The sequence below is a fragment of the Bacillus rossius genome, chromosome 15 (assembly GCF_032445375.1).
Source record: "Bacillus rossius redtenbacheri isolate Brsri chromosome 15, Brsri_v3, whole genome shotgun sequence".
Classification (NCBI taxonomy): Eukaryota; Metazoa; Arthropoda; class Insecta; order Phasmatodea; family Bacillidae; genus Bacillus; species Bacillus rossius.
This window is the reverse complement of record NC_086342.1, coordinates 36,938,076-36,956,113: the sequence shown is the minus strand read 5'-3', so window position 1 is coordinate 36,956,113 and position 18,038 is coordinate 36,938,076. Positions and strand designations below refer to the sequence as shown.

General features: G+C 35.9%; 1 protein-coding gene across 12 annotated transcripts in view; it reads right to left on the bottom strand.

The window, feature by feature from the left end:
* LOC134539300 (protein kinase C and casein kinase substrate in neurons protein 1) overlaps positions 1-18,038 on the bottom strand; it is a 244,370-nt gene that overhangs the window by 19,561 nt on the left and 206,771 nt on the right. For all 12 annotated transcript variants that reach the window (XM_063381218.1, XM_063381214.1, XM_063381211.1 and 9 more), the window contains one exon: positions 3,166-3,317. In XM_063381218.1, the coding sequence (XP_063237288.1) occupies positions 3,166-3,317 (152 nt within the window). The remainder of the gene's footprint in view (positions 1-3,165; positions 3,318-18,038) is intronic.

Here is an 18,038-nt window from a genome sequence, read left to right as displayed (position 1 = left end):
TCAGCTAGGCGCAGCACTCAAATACATTAACTTATTTAAAAAAAAAACTGAATATGTAATGCTACCTATACGTTTTACAACACAACTCGTGTTTTATATATTTTCTGAAAAAAAAAACCCTATTATTATAGGAATTATGTTGTAAAAGTGAAAAAAAAAACATAGAGTACATTTACGATGTATCGTTTTATTCAATTTTTATGTAGTAAACAGATTTTAAAGAAGTAAATATATAATTTTTCCTTTTTTCGAATACAGGCTACATTAAAATTTTGCGTTGTTCTGATCGAAAATAAAACGATGTATCAGAAATAAAAAAAATTGTTGCTAAAAAAATAATTTTTAATAATAACATTTTTGAAACAGAATAAATCCATGCAGATATAAAACCAGAGGTCCTCTAGAGTTTTTCATTTACAAGTTCCAAGCAGAAATCGTTTATTGTTAATTTTATTGTATCTAAAAACATTCATATAAGAAAAAAAATGCATATCTCATTACATGTAACATACACCCTCTCATATGAATTAGCTATGTTTTAAGTAATCCATAATAAGACCCAGTTGAATGAGTGTCGCAGTACGCAGTGTGTCGCAATGCCGCGCTGGAACGGCGGTGGCCGTGAGAGATCAGTACGGCCGCAGTACACTGCAACGCTCGGGCCGCTTTAATGAGCCAACTAATTACGTTAGACTCTTTATAAATATACTGTCTTAAAGCTAAAGGTATAACCAATAACATTTATTTAGACATTTTTCGCATTGGACTCTTCAAATTGGTGTAAATAGTATTTTTATCTGAGTGGCAAAGATAAAAAATAATATGTCATGAATTAATCGCTTAATATCACATCTTTAATATTAACAAATTATGCTTTTTACAACATTAATAGCTGTATTAGAGTCTCAAGATTATTTTGGTAGTTTTATGGACAGTCTAAATTAAAAACTGTACAAATGGGTATCATTTTAATGGACTGATGTAAGTCGCTGTCATCTAGGACTTAAATGCAAATTTTCGGTGATACGCACAAGGTCTACAGCGGTAAACTTTCGGTATGTTATTAAGCATAGTCAAATCTACAACTGTGCAAAAATTCAGCTTTGGACAAATTTTTCACAGGTTTGTGCCTTTTTAAGTCTTGGTTTCCTGGACTATTAGGCCGTTCACGGTAAGGGCCGGCTGTCTTCGAATTAGTGTCTCGGCTTAAAAAAATACAGCACTGCCTAGCCATTAGTTCACCGCCATTTACAACAGCCAAAGAGAGAAAGAAAAGATGGTGCTGACCTTACACCCTGCCCCCCCCCCCCCCCCCCCCCCCCCCTCTACCTGTACAGCCGAATGCCAGCCAGACACGTCACTCGCCAGGCGCCTGCCTTGCGTTGGCAGGTGGAAACAAACAAAGGGAGACGGGAAGCAGAAGTCCAGGACATCCCCCTCAAGTTTAAAGAGTGACAAATGTGACAGCTGAAAGGGGGGCGACACAAAGGGTCGGTACAAACAGCTTTGCAGAGTTTGGCCGCCCACGCGATGGCTTGTAGTGTTTGCCGGCCACTGGCCCGCGTGACGTTAATTTTAAGCGCTGACAATTTTTACTTATTTTTTTTCTTCTCTTTTAAATCGTCCCGGATTATCCGATTCCCGAATTAGCGCATCACGGATTAACGAGGTTCTACTGTATTGTACTTTTAATTCGTTATTATATAAAAGAAATTATGAAGCATGTACTGATTTGGGATACTTACTTCATATTCATGAACCTGGATGCATTGCCGAAACATTGGCATTAAATAAGGCATAAATCACATATTTATTCTCAGAATATGCTAACAAATAAAATAAAGCACATTTAGGATCTAGACTAAATATGAATCTGTTTTTTTTTTTTTTTTTTTTTTAAATAACTTTACCGAGAAATCTGTTACTTAGTAATACAACAATAATGCCGACTTTCATCACAAGTTACAGTCGCACATGTAGTAATAACAATCAAATAATGAATGACAAAAATTAATACATTATACAATTATTATTTTAATCGCAATTCAATTTTAAATATTCTGATACACGTTCTATTTATGAATTTTTTTAGGACCAAGTTTGGTTTGTGTAGACTACCAATGTTAAAATATGTATTATTTGATAATTCCATGATGGCCAACCAATGAATTTGTTAGCCAATCAGTTTGAGCAACATAAAAAATAACTAATATTAATATAAAATTTTAACTTCGGGCATATTAATCACTATGCTTTAGTGAGGCTTAATTTTAAAATACGCACGACAATATTTCTTATGGCCTAAAACCATTGAAGCCAAGATGGCGCCTTTCAGTTTCCATTAAATATTTCAGGAAAGCGTTTACCTTCATTTGGGACTTTAAACAAATGTCAAGTTGGTAACTACAAAATATTGTTCCGTCGGATGTTGAATTTCGTTTTCCGATTTCCGTGGATACATGAATCACTGTACTCGTAGATAATGCCTGAATGCCTTAAATCCACCAAGTCGGATTCTACAGCAATTGATGAAGTGACCAGATTCTTACGTGATCCTACAGTTAATCCAGAAATAAACATTCTCGAATACTGGAAAACTCAGTCTGCGTGTTCACCCAGGCTACATAAACTGTCTAAAAAATAATTGTGTTCACCACCTGCGACAGTGTTCTCTGAACGTTTATTCAGCACTGCAGGAAACACATGCGACAAAAAACGGAATTATATTGATCCAGACCGTGTCAAAATCCTTGATTTAAAATAAAAATTTAAAGGGTTAAATAATACTGCATAATGTTTAATTTTTTCTCTTAACTTATAAATTATTTTATAATTAACCCTTGAGAACTGGATTCGGATTCGAGGGGTGGATTCGAGGTACTGTTTGGGATTCGGATTCGAGATTCGGATTCGGATTCGAGATTCGGATTCGAGAAAAATGGGATTCGAACCATCACTAGTTATTATTATACTACTTGTATGCTGCTTCTGGTGCGAGAAATGTTTTGTAGAATTTTCCTGTGCTGAGATTGTAAAATCATGAAAAAAAAAAAAAAAACAGACATAAAAGGTTAGAGAAATAAAACCAGGAAACAACATTTACTGCAGAACTTGCAACTGACACCGTAGACGAGAGCTGTGACGGTTACTGCGGGGCGGACTCACGTGATGGTGGAGGTCCTGTTGCCCGCCTCGGACTTCTCCTTGCCCTTGCCGGAGTGGGCCTGGTCCGGCCTGCCCTCCGTCACGTCCGTGGGGATGACCCGGGAGGCGGCCTGCTTGCCCCGCGGCACCTTGCTGTTCACCGGCGGGAACTCCTGCAACACGGGCGCGCCCCGGTGCCGTCAGCCCGCCCGCTGCCCGCTGCCCGCTGCGAGCCCCGCTTCCAACTACACTCAGCAGGACTCACACACACAAACTTCATATACACTAGTGCGTGATTCATTGAGAAATTTGATTTTTTTTTTGCAAAATTATACATATGTATCAAAACCCATGAAATTATGATTTTAAATGATTAATAATAATAATAGTGTATTTTTATGTACATGTTCGGTTAGATCGACAAAATAATTTCCGAACTTAAAATTTTACTGGTTTAAGAAAATGCATGTCAGGTTTTCTTTCTTTTCTTTTACATCTATTATGGTTCCATATAAATTTCTCATTCTTTAAAATTTGTCTGTATTTTGAATGAATTTTTTGTGGGCTTCTGTTAAGTGTGGAAAAAAGATTCACAGCATATTAAAATTTTATTCAAAAAATAGTATATATTTGAGAAAGTTTGATATTTGATTGGAATAAAAGAAACAGGATTCACAGAAGCCTACTACATGTTACCACAAGTAAAAAACACTCAATTCATTCCCGATGGTTTTCCCACCGAGATACCGAACTCGGGCAGTGGAGATAGAGACAGGAGTCTCACGAGATTAGTCGTTTGGAGATTACAATTATCAGACAAGCGTACAACAGAAATGTAGTTCCAACTGAAGATGACAAAGTTAACTGGCTGCAAGTACAGGACACACTGTCTTTAAAAATAAGGCATCTTGATAATTTGGTGAGAAAGACCAAATTAATGCTGATATTCCCTGATCCAAGCATAGAATGGCTCAGGATTTCAGCTATAAGATGGTGCTCACACACACATCCACTTTTCAAGGGTATCAGTATCACACAGAGAAAAATTTCCGATAAACCATTAAAAGATCTTATTTATTTATTTATTTATTACAGTTGTGACATGCACACCAACACCTCATAAAGAGGGTTCTAGGGTGTGCACGGTTATCTCTGTAAGAATGTTTATAAATACCCAATTTCTAAACAGAGTGCCAGTCACATTCCACTCACGAGGGCTTGCTGAAGGCAGGAAACAACACAGGTCCTCCGATGGTTACAACACCACAAGTTTAAAGGGATTGGCAGTAGGGGTCAGCGAGTATTCAAAAAACACTCACTGTTCGTGAGTAATTAGATATTGGCGAATAATATTATACTTGATTCAACATTCAGAAGAAATTTTTTTAGTTATTTTTATTATTTTTTTAGTTATTATTATTATTCATTACCAACAAAACAACAAGTGTAATTCATTCAAAAAAATTTCATTGAAAAATTTACATTGGTTTCCTGCAACATTATACATACATTGTCTTTATATTTAACAAATAAACTGTGGTTATGATTTGAAATTTCTGATAAACCTCTGTTTTTACATATATAATCAGTAGTACAAAAAAAAAACGTTTTCAAAATTCAAATTTTAGTGATTTAAAGAAAATGCATTACTAGGTCCCCACCTGCTCCATTTTATCTATCAAGGTTCCATTTATTATGTCTATCTTTTTTACATAAAAGTGTGTAGAACCAATTTTTTCTCGGACAACTGTGAAGTGGTGAAGTGTGAAAAATAAAAGGTTTACTGTAAATTAAAATTTGATTAGAAAACTATCAATAATCCAGAATAATTTTTTATTTCACTGGAATATTATATGAATAAAAAAGATCAGTATTCACAAAAGCCTAATTGGCATGCTTCTAACATGATTTACTACTAATAGTAAAATTACAATTATTAAATTTCACATTCCACTATGCATGTGTGAATATCAGCTTTTTATTTTTAATCTTTTTGAATACATATAACCAAATATTCTCAAATATGAATATCAAAACTTAATAAGCAAAAAGGGATTCACCCCCCCCCCCCCTTCCCCATAACAAATATGTATGTGATATTGACGTCGACCAGGGCTACGCCTTCCCTAAGCCCGATGTGGCTCACGCCACTTCCGAATCCCTCTCCTCCCACCAACACCCAGTGTTTCAAACCTCCCACCAACATGTGCGTGTGTGTGCGTGTGTGTTCCGCCGCCCGGCAACAGATGCTGTGTTAGAGCCTGTGTTACGGCCTCATGCCATTTATAATTTAATCAAATTAATAAGTATGGTTTTTCTTTTACCATTTCTAAATATTTTTCCTGGGTAATTGTTTTCAGTTAATTATGAGGATGGAGCAGCGTCATGTGTAACCCCTTTCAGCGCACACCCTCAGTTGAGCGGTGAAGACTACCCTTTGAAAAAAAAATGAACATAATATTTAATTGTAATGCGTATTAATTAATCCTAAATTAATGTGACATTTTTGAAGGGTTTAAACATGTTTTATATATATATATATATATATATATATATATTTGCTTTGCTATATGAATCGACTAACAGTAAATCCTGCGGCCATGACACCCTGGCCAATGCCCAGTCTACTCCGTTCACCGTCCGGGGTAGGAAGCATCTCCACACCTCGTCGACTTCAACCTGTTGCTCGTTACTGATCTGTTATCAACCACCATCGTTAAGTATCTTTAAACCTTTTCTATTCATCTTCGAGACCTTCCCCGGTGGTTCTACCTAATTGTTTAAAGCTCCCCAGAGTGTTTTAAATAGCACGACAATCATGGAAATTTCACACATGGATGAACTCGTGAATATTTTTAAATCTCTTTGTGAAATTCTGTAACTAAAAAATGTTATACCGTTATACCATGAGACAAGGTTACTATCCCGGCGATCAAGGCCTCATCCAAGGGTTTGGGACAATGGTAAGTTTTATACCCAGAGACAAAGTATTATCCTGCTTGTGGATTCACGCTTAAAAATGGCCGAAATTAAACAAGAACTCATTCAGATCAATTCAAGTTTATTTCTTGAAAATTAAAATGATAAATCACATAGTAAATATCTTACAAAATAAACGAGTGGCAAGAAGAGCGAATGTGTTGCAGCTCCAGGATTGTCGAGTGACGATAATCCATCTAGTGACCTGCATACGACGCAGCGGGAAAAGTGCAGCATTAAAGTGTCAACAACACCGCCCATCTTGTTGATGAAGACGGATTTACAGTGGTGCAACATGCATATAAAACTAAAAACTATTTGAACTCTAAGGCTAAGCGGGAACAGGATCGTATAAAAACGCAGATGCAAGTGGGTATAAAGAACGTTAGTACTCTCAAAACAGTTAATAAACCAGTTAAAAAAAAAAAAACACTGTTTGTTACACATTTTGACCCAACTGTCCAGGAACATGAGAGAGTCAATTACATTTCAATGAATTCAACCTATTCCATGTGAAAGTAGCCAAATTTAGAACCAAATTTAATACATGTGCTTCTATGTATCGGTTCTTGAAGAGGATTTTAATGGGATTAACAACACAGCCTAGCAGGTGTTTAATAAGCCCCTTTAACGGGAAATTACATCCTGATTAAACTGTGGGTAATGAATCTACGTCTGAAAATCCCGGTGATACAGGTAGGGCTAGTCCCAAACCTATCCCAGCAAGTGGGACTGCTTCGACCTCATCTCAGGTGCTTGGAGGAGCATCACAAATTTCTCCAGTGCCTTCCAATCTTAAAAAGTGTGAAGTATTATATCAGAACGTCAGAGGCTTAAGAACAAAAATCTATTGAATTCTTTGAAAATCTTATTAATTCTCATCAAGATATTATTTGGCTTACAGAAACCTGGTTTAATGAATTTAGTATTATTTCGCACTACTTCGATGAAAATAGCATATATAGAAATGATAGAAGAATCATCACTAACATCTAAAGAACGTGGTGGTGGTGTCTTAATAACAGTTGACAAACTCACGTTTATATTAGGGATGTGCGAAAGTGACTTCATCCACACGAAATGAGAGTGAAAGAAAATTTATCAAGTTTCGCAAAAGTGAAACGAAAATGAATTTTTCTATGACATAAATCTATTCTTAACGAAAGTTAAGCAAAATTTTTTAATTAACAAAGAAAAAAAGTGCCCCAAAATTTGCTCTTCAGTAATAAATTCTATTACATAAATCATTTTGGTGCCTTTTGATGTATCTAAAAATGACAAGTTCAAAAACTCATGTTTGATGACATGCTAGCAGGATACAATATAACCTCAAATGTCATTTGAAATTTTCTACAGATGACGAACCAATAAAATGCTTGTGTTACTCCAGTTTAAGGTTGAGATGCACTAAAGCTACATGAATTTGTTTCAGATTTAAAATTAGGCTTTTCTAATCACAAGCATGGTATTGACGAAAAAACACGTGACTACTGCGGAACGGCCGCCATCTTGCAAAACTGCCATAAATGGCTAGCTCAGGAAGCTGTAGACCAGGCAAAGGGACATCGTCAAAACAAAACATGACATGACAAATGGTTGCTGCCGAGTGGTCATTAAATACAGTGAGTTGTTGACCTTTTTGTCTAATTGACTGTATATTATGATTTTATGAGAGTATGTAAAATTTAAATAAAGCCGACGACAATGTTTTTGTTTGGCCGTGCGCGAATAAAAGTAGGTTCGTTCTTTGTTAATGTGTATACGGTAAATACTAAATAGTGTACTAACAGTTCTGGAATGTATGTTTTACGAATATAGTACCTTCTAGTTTCAAAAGAACACTTGCCCATATCAAATACATTTTTATCTCTCTTCTTATTAGGTAAAACTGGAATATTGTTCAGTAGGTAATAAGGAACAATATTATTTCTTTTGACAATGATAACATTGAACAATTCAAAATAAATATATCAATATCACTCATCAAAAAACTTTCCTTCCTCTTAAATTAACTTCTCTCTTCAACCAACGGGCCTACCTTGATGTTCTCTTTATCACAAACTGTTATAGTTCCGAAACTCATTTTAAATATGTCTTGGATAACACTGGTACTAACAGTTCCTCAATTTTTGAGTCGTCAAACATCTACTTTATGTACAATTTACCAGAAAATTATTAATTTTAGACCAACCAATAACTACAAGAGATTAGATAAACTTGGAAATAGTAAAACTAATTAGCTAGTATATGCAGATATTCCCATAATAATTGTATCCTCAGTTGATATCATTTACTCTCCATGTATTATAAAATACATACAGTCAAACCTCTCTGAAACGACCCCTCACGGTTCCCAGGAATAGGGTCGTAATAGAGGGGGGGGGGGGGGGGGGTGTCGTAATAGATGTTTTCCGAAATTTTCAGTTGATTTCAACCCCCCTCCCTCCCAAACCGCTACTCCCTAAGACCCCAGCCGTACAATGGCAGGATGCTGTCACTCACAATGCTAGACGGATTTGCTTTAAACCCACTTCAACCTTCATGACAAGTCCGTCGCCGTACAGGCCACCTTTAAAGAAAATATGTCAAAAGATAGTTTATTTTTACTGGTTAGTTTACATCATGTACGTTTTCTTGCTTGCCGTAGTTAAATACACTAGAACCCCGATGTCACGAACCCCGGATTTAACGAAGCAGTGATTTTACGAATACATTCTCGGGAACCGTCAAAAAATTGGACATTTTGACCAAAATGTGAAAATCAGAAAAAAATTAAAAAAAAAAAAAAAACGAAATGAAAGAAAAATTAAAATCTGTTAATTTCAACACACAGCGTATTTTTGTGTCTGCTTTAATACTTCTAATAATGTTCATGTAAAAATAATAAAAAAATAATGGGACATTTCCTTTGAAAATATGGCAGCAGTAGGTTCTGCAACGCGAGTGGGCGCACACTAAGCTCGCCCAGCTGGCTGGCGGCAGACAAGAGTCTAGCGGCAGCAACGCTACTTCCTGCTACTGGCTGCAAATGCCGCACCGCTCACGCTCGTTCCGGGGCCGGCGCACACTGGTCCCAAATCCCGAAAAGCTGGCCAAAAGTCGAAAAAAAAATGTTCTTTCTAGGAACTTTTGACTGTTGGAATAGTAGTAGTGGTACCTCTAGCACGTATTAACACCGTTATGGATGGTTAAGGGTCTCTACCTGGCTCAGGAATTCAGTTTGTTTTGAACCGTCGAGCGTGTCGCTTTGTTAGCGTGTGACGCACCCAAAAATTCCTCAAGTTCAAATACGTATAGAAAAGTGAAAAGTGAACCGATTAGGATTCTGCAAAATGGATTATTCTCTAGAACGTATGTAAATTTCAGATGTGTTTCCCTTAATTAATATTATTAATTATTTTAATAAATAATTAATAATATATGATGACGTGATTTCTATATCACTTTTGAAGAAAACATTTGTAATAAAAGCCATAAGTTAAAAGTCCCACAAGATCCCACTCTGAAACCAAATGGCATTTGTAGATCATTAATATTTTTAAAACATGTCAAAAAATTAGCTGCAGCTAGCTGCAGCTTTGGCTTCTGTTATGATTTTTATTCGATGATATGGATGCGCTTTTAAACCTGCATTTTTCACATTCAGTTTTGCATTTTTTTAAATAAAATATTATTCACAATAAATTGGTAAAAACATTTTTTTAATAACCTTTAGTTCTTAATTTTCATAATCTGCAAACGATACCAAAAAGAAATTTCTTGCACGAGAAAGAAAATTTTTCTATTTGTGATAACTGTATTAAATTAAAATATTAACATGGTGAATGAAATTGTTGAAACAGAGGTATCGAGAAAGTTTAGACATCAATACATTTTTCCACAAAATTTAAAAGATGTCATTGCGAAATTAGTATCGAAGTTTAGAAAAAAGTGGAAAAAGGTTAATAGAATTGAAAGAAAATTCTTCGAAAAATTCGATATTTGGCTCAACGTTCCTGTATATTTCACAGTTGAAAATAAAGGTTCGGAGGCTTCCACGAACAAAACAATAGGGCGTCCTTCGTCAAGTTGAGACGATTTGAGTGAAAGGTCATAACGGAGGAAGACAGAAATTGTTCGAGAAGAGCATAGCGTCATAGCACTGGCCTGCGCCACACAAATGGGTCTCCGGGCTTCAGGAAATATATATGCTTCGAAATTAATTAAGGATGTCACAGAAGGCAGTCCATCAAAAGCATCAAAGTACCAGAAAGCTATGCACGTCTTGCAGAGATTACACTGTCAGGCAACGAAGCATTATCATTTGTTATAGAAAATTAACTGTCCAAAAGTCTATATCAAGTAATACGTTATTTAAGCGTAAAAAGACATTGTTAATTGTACCCGCCTTATAAATATGTATTGGATTCTAAAAAGAAGTGTTGCCCTGAAAATTCAGAAATTTCTGTAACTGAAAGTGTAGCTACAGTTACACTTCAAGCATTGTTAAATCAAACAGTTGAAAGTATTTCAATGGTACAATCAGAGGTAGATAAAATTCTTCCTGAAAACTAAGTTGTTAATTTAGAATTAATATGCAAATAGGGATGTGATAGCACTTCTGGTCAAAGCACCTACAAACAAACATTTAGCGATGAAGATGGCCTTAAATCGTATGCCAAAATTTTCGTTAATTCGCTTGTTCCGTTGCAAATCTATGATTAAGTCAGTTCACATGTCATTCTTGGGAAAAATACTCGATCATCATCGCCAAGATTTTGTCGCCCAATTAAAATTCAATTTGTGCAAGAAACTGCCGAAGCTACCAGACACGAAGTTGATAGTATCAAAATGCAAGAAAGAAACCTTGCGCCCTTTCAAACTGTAATGGATGGAAAACAAATTAACATCAATTTCAAACGTGTGTTAACAATGGTAGAAAGTAAAGTTTGTAATGCTATAACGAATACATCGTCAAGTATGCGTTGCTACGTTTGTCAAGCTACATCCAAAGAATTTAATGATATTGACAGTATTTTACAAAAACCCATCAATGAGGATCACTTCGAATTCGAAATATCGCCACTGCATGCTTGGATACGGTTTTTTGAATGTTGTTTGCACGTGAGTTAAAAATTAGAAATAGAAAAGGGGCAAGGGCGCAAGGGCAATAAGGAAAGGTTGAGAGAAGAAAAAAATTCATACAAGGTTTTCGTGACAAATTAGGGCTTATTGTTGATCAACCAAAACAAGGATATGGAAATTTAAATGATGGAAATACAGCTCGGCGTTTTTTTCGAAAATTCTAATATTTCAGCTTCAATAACGGGAATTAATGAAGAATTGATAAAGCGATTTCATGTTATACTGCAAGCAATTTATTGTGGTTTTGAAATCAATGTACAAAAGTTTCAGAACTACACTGAAGATACTACACATAAATTTGTCGAACTCTATCCATGGTATTTTATGCCTACAATAGTCCATAAAATTCTTATTCACGGTCAAAAAATTATAGACTCTTTGATTATTCCTATCGGACAAATGTCTGAAGAAGTTCAAGAGTCGTGTAACAAGTACATTAAAAGATTCAGAGAAGATTTTGCGCGAAAATGTGACCGAATCAAAAACATGGAAGACGTTTTTGGCAGGCTTTTGGAATCGTCAGATCCACTGATCTCCAGTTTGCGGAAACTTCCTCCAAAAATACTTAAATCATTATCCCCACACGCAATTGAATTTTTGGATCCACCATCATTTGCAGAATCAAGTATTCATAGCTCTTCGATAGATGCAAGCGACGATGGTGGTGGTGATGACAATGAATTTTCAAAACTTTCGTCGGATAGCGACTGAGAAAAGGTAAAATTTTAATGTAATTGTAATAATTATTAGTTATTAATTAATTTATTCTAGTAATCTCTTTTCTCGACCTTAATATTTAAAGTATTACAATTTGCATTTAATTGATTATTTATCATAGTTATAAACACATTTTATTATTTTTAAATTCATTTTCATTATCAGAAACCTTTTAAACTCTTACACACTGAATTTCTTGTCCAGAGAGTAACGTTTTCCCGAATATTTTGTCTATATAACGTTCACTATTTTTATTTATATATATATGATTCGTGTCAGCGCTATGATATAGTCGCCATTTTGATTTTTTCTTAATTATACTTTGGATTTATAATCAGTGACCTTTAAAACCCCCAGATACGAATTTTCATCGAAATTGATAAAGGCATTGACTTTTGGCCAGCTTTTTAGGATTTGGGACCAGTGTGCGGCGGCGTGATCCTGCAACGGGAAAGCTTCTTTTCACTGACGAGAGAGCAAAACGTCCGATCGTGAATCTTTGGTTTTTTTTTTTTTGTTTATTGTAAATACAGTAGAACCTCGATGATACGTTCCCGTTTTATACGTTTTCCCGTGTCATACGCCGATTAATTTTGGTCCCGCTGAAAGTACTATATTTACAATGGTTTACTTTCCCGGATCATACACTTGTAAAATCATTAATTTCCCGTTTCATACGTTTTTACGAAGCGGAAAAGCCCTAAAACTCACAAATTTTTTTTTATATTCCGCCTTATAAACTCCGTTTTAATGCTTTCTTTTTAAAAAACGTTCATTGTTTACTTTTGCAAACGTAAGAAAATAACTCTATCGCGCCATAGATATGGATAGTATCAGGAAGACTGTGCACTTCGCTAGTAGCATCTATGGCCAGCATCAAGCGAGACTAGTGGCGCAAACTAGTAATGATGAAAAGTGTGCAAGCGCTTGACCAAGGAACGGATCTCATATTTTGTGCATTCATTAATCTTTGAACTGAATATACCCGTTTGTTATTGTTTTCTTACGATCGGATTGTATTGTATTTTACGTTTCTCAAGTTAAAATTTTATTGAAAATTGTTCTGTTGCATAAAGTTGTTTGTAAAATAAAACAAACAAGCAAAAATTTGTGATTTTTTTTTACAATAGCCTATTTTTTCTAATTTCTAATTTAGGCTTGGTGACTTTTCCCCCCTTCCAAGAAAGGACTTCATAACATTTTGTAAGGCCACTGTTTCTCATGTCAGCTTTACTTGATTATGGACTGTATTTTACATTTCTGGTGGTTTTATTATATGTATATATAATGATGAATTCATATCTTTCATTAATATAATGCAATTACTTACACATATGTATTAATGTTTAATCTGACATTGTGCTGGTATGCTAGATTGGAAAAAAAATTTATTATTGCCATTCCCTTTTCATACACTTTCCCGCATCATACACCATTTTTGTGCCCTCCGTTGAAAAGTGTATGACAGGGGTTCTACTGTAAATATGGAGGTGCTGTTAAAAGGAAAGACCATAAACAAGGCAAATGCATTTATTTGTAATCGTTTTTAGAGGAAAATACCTAATTGAAGAAACGTACTTCATGGATTTGTATATTTTTCATACCGTATAAAATCTAGGAAGTCTTTGTCTTCCACAAATATTCTCGGGACGCCCCATATTCCCTTGCAATTTTACGCAACTTGTAATTTTCAGGTAAGGACATCATAACTAATGGTCAATTAGGTTAGGTTAGCTACATTATAAATACTTTAAAACATTGTGGACGGTTGATTTGGTTAGGATAGCTACATTAAAGATACTGTGAAATCATGTAAACGGTTTCCTAGCGCTGGATAGCTACGGTACATATTAAAAAGTTATTTGCTAAGCAACCATACAATGATTTTACAGTATTTTTAATGTAGCTATACTAACCTAATATAACCAACCATCCACTGAACAGTCTGTGTGGCTTTTTTATACTGGAGAGAAAAAACGTGCGCGTAAAAATAAAAAAACATCCAGGGGGTAGGCGTTCCCGATCGGCCAACTTCGGAAAGCCAGTTGCAGGAAGTAGCGTTGCTGCCGCTAGACTCTTGTGGCGGCAGCGGCTTCATGACGCATAAGCTCACCCCTCCCTCCCCTCATTTACAGTCTTCAAGGCTAGCTCATCCCTCCCAGACACACAAACCACCTAGTGTCCTCCCTTATAACACCCCAACTTCGCTCTCCTTTGAAAAACCTTCAGTGAGAAAATGCTCTTTTCACCCTCCCTTATCCCGTAAAATTTGGCTATTATGAATGGGGTACTAAAGGGGCATAGGAGGGGTAAGATCGTTGTAAATATTTTCGGACCCCTCCCTCCCCCCCAAACACGCCCAAAAAAATGTATGTCAAAATATGTCACTTTTCACACCAAGTTCGAGTTCAGTCATCTCTGGCAAGGAATTTACAAGCTTTCAAACTTAAATATAAATGTATTTTAATAGCAAGGGTCCTATGAAAAGAAATATACCGAATAAAATCAAGTTGGATCCCCTGCTGTCACCAAACAAAGCATAAAACGGCCCAATGCGTGGTCGCTTCGTTATTGCTCACGCGAGAGGCGAGACGTGGAATGTTAGAAGAAAGATAAATGCGGGGGAAACAGACGGCAGCCAGTGTGTTTCCTACGTGGGGAATAAGTGGCGTAGCCTTTTTTTTTATGCTGGGTGAAGCGACCTTTTTCTGTCAACTCACGGGAAAAGAAAATTGCTTGAGCTGTCAAAATAAACATCGCTGCGGCAGTTTAAAACGAGTCGAGGCGGGCGTGCATCCAGTCGGTCGCTGTGTATATTCCACTCGAAAAACATAACATCTCAATTCATAACAAGATTCCTTATAACCTACACACGATGCCGAATGTTTTCAGCCTGATCCATGCAAGTTCTTTAGCCACGTTTTGAATGAAAACCACTGGCGGGCCAGTGTTGTGCCCTGTTTTGTGGACACACAAAGATTTTATCAATTTTCTGACAGTTTTAATATATTTTTACTCTCCTAGTTAAAATGAAGCAGATAACGTGATTGTTAACAAGTACAAGCAGCATCCAAGATCGGCCGCAGCGCACGGTAGGGGGAGAGGGTGAGCAAGGGCGAGCGAGCGGCCGGCTACCATGTTTACACGCTGCGGCTGGAGGGTTTTACCTTCATTGTATTAATAGTAATTAATATTTAATGGTATTTTATTTATTAAGTCATAATACACAAAATCGGGAGGGGAAAAAAACCTGCATAAGTCATCAACAATAGTTCACAAATTCAAGCCAGAATACATATATACATACCAAATCGCACTTCAAAAACTAAGCAAACATTGTCAACCAATAGTAATCAAAATCAAGAGAAATCCAGCAGGTAACTTTGCCTTAACTGCGTACCACACCAGACACTCGCAAAAAGCTAAACGTAAACATGTTGCCAAAAAAAACCTTTATCTGCACCCTGCCGGCAAAGGGACGTGGAATGGGGGTTGTTAAGCGCTGACAGCGGTCGACAGGAAGTGGTATCTATTTTTAGATATGCGCTGCCTACGGCAGTACAGCACTCGGCAAGAGAAACGCAGTAAAACGTTACTCACCACAAGAAACTTATTTTCTGTCAGATTTTCTTCGGATTTTCGGCAATTTTTTCACGGTTCCTCGAAATCAGGTGATAATAGAGAGGTGGTTGCAATAAATGGGGTCGCAACAAAAAGGTTTTACTGTAAATCTATTTTATTCTGCATCAATTTTTGTAGTTTTTGATTTTATGAAGCTTTGTAAGTTTTATTTAATGAATGTTTATTTGTAACTGTGTCCATTGTTTGTTGTGTCCTTTGTGTAATGTATTTATATTTAATGTTGTTTTGTTCCTTGTATGTTTCATGGACACTCTTGCAATATCTTCAAGGAATGTTCGTGTGCATGTGACAATTTTAAGTAAATATATCGAATATTTCTGGAAGGCACTGAAAGGTGTATACTATGCAGTATAAATGATAGAATGTTATATAATAATAAGAAAGGATAACATGCATGTGTTCACATGTACCAATGTGAATTTATTTTCGTAAACTAAAGAGCACAACAACTATAAAATAATGCAATATATCTCATGTGTATAAATAATGTGATATTTAGAACACACAAATGTCCAGCAATAGATAAGAAAAAAAGCTATTAAAAATGCATCCTCATTATTCACATCTAGATGTATGCAATAATGACAGCCAGTGTTAGCAACTCTACAGATCTTCAGACATCACAGTCGTTATCATGAACCACATAACATGTTCAGCAACATTTAATTGGCATCTGTCCTCTCGTTACGTTCTTTCTCTTTGTTTACGCAGACACACGTATATATGCACAGTAACATGTACACATGTTAAACACGTGTGTTATGTTTATGCCTCCTGTATTTACAAAACAAGCCATGTGATGTAAAATCTTGCGTGTGAATTTTAAGAGCTAAATCAGAATTCATTGATTTAAAATTTATATAAGGAAAATAGTTAATTTAATGTTTGCAACAGCATCCAATCTTTGTAACTAATTAAAATTAAAAAAAGTTATACTGAAAATTTTTTCTTTTCATCAATCAAAAAATGTGAGTAATCGTAAATTAGCTGTATAAGTAAGTTATCATGCTGCCAGCTTCTGTATCTGTCAATATCCTGCTCATTGAATTTCAACACAACACACACTATTAAGCACACCGCTCCTATTTTACTATTCCAATGCATGTACCACAGCCAGTAGTCTCAAGGATTGTCAGATTTTTCACCACTTCAAACGACACACTGAAAACTAAAAAAGATCATGCACGTTTGGGTATTTCCCAGGATCAGAGTATGCACGAGTCTTCCATGCAGTCATGCAAAGTGCAAGTTAAACTAACAAAAACATACACATTCGAAGGGTTTCTAATTACTGTGCTAGAGTGAAATCTACTGTCTGCATTCTCACCTGATTCATCAGAACTATCACTGTAGCATTAGCAGACAGGCTCAACTCTGTTAGTAAACCCTACTGTACTCTCTATCATCATTTAAATTATAAAAAAAAAAAAGAGAGAGAGTGAATGGTGCAGTGGTAAGATACTTGACTCTCATTACAGAGGCACGGGTTCGAAACCCGGCCTGCAATTATTTTTTTCCTTAAATCACTTCAGGCAACAGTTGAAATTGGTTGTGACAATAAGTCATGGCTGATTCCTGTACCAATATCCCTGCTGTGCATAGTTATGTGCTACCGTCCGTCGCTAAGGCCCGTCTACAATAGCAATGTCCCAAGCTGTGTCCACTGATTGGTCCACGTGACCCTCTCACCGGATGGCGTGGGCAGTGGTCCGAGTCACTCTCGTCAGCCAACATCGGTCCACTTGAACATTTTGTCCCAAACTCAAACATAAGTTTTGGCATTAGAAAGATTGTGAAAAACCAATTTTGCCACTTTTGGCAGCGTACATAGTAAGAATTTATTTACTAGCATTCACTTTTGCTTTACCAAATAACTAAATATTGTTGAACTCCCACAACTCAGTTGTGTACTCATTTACAATGCTTGAAAACAATAAAAAAAAAAAACACTTATTTTGAGCTCTATATATTTACTGCGCTACGGCGACTATTTTTATTCAGCAGATTCGGATATTACAATTGTAGACGAGGCCGTTTCCCATGTGACAATGTGACATCATTCACATTACGATAAAGACAGGGACTGCCCATAGTTCATTCTGTCGTAGACGGGCCCTAATGACGTCATTGCTAATTGGGAGAGACAAGATTTTATGGTTTTAGTTTTAGTCCAATTTCATTTTTAAAACCGAACATTTCTGTGTTATTTTTTTTCATTTTCATAAAAGCAGTAATAGTGTTAAAATTTATATGCTGCATTTTTACAAAAAAAAATAATTTAAGATAAATTGGTATAAACCAGATACATTCAGAACATTAGAAATAAATCAGCTGTTTAAAATTGATTAAATAACACACGCACAATAAAACAAATTAAATTAATTTTTTCTGATCCAAGCACTTTGGTACAATGTTTTTGTCCGGAAATAACA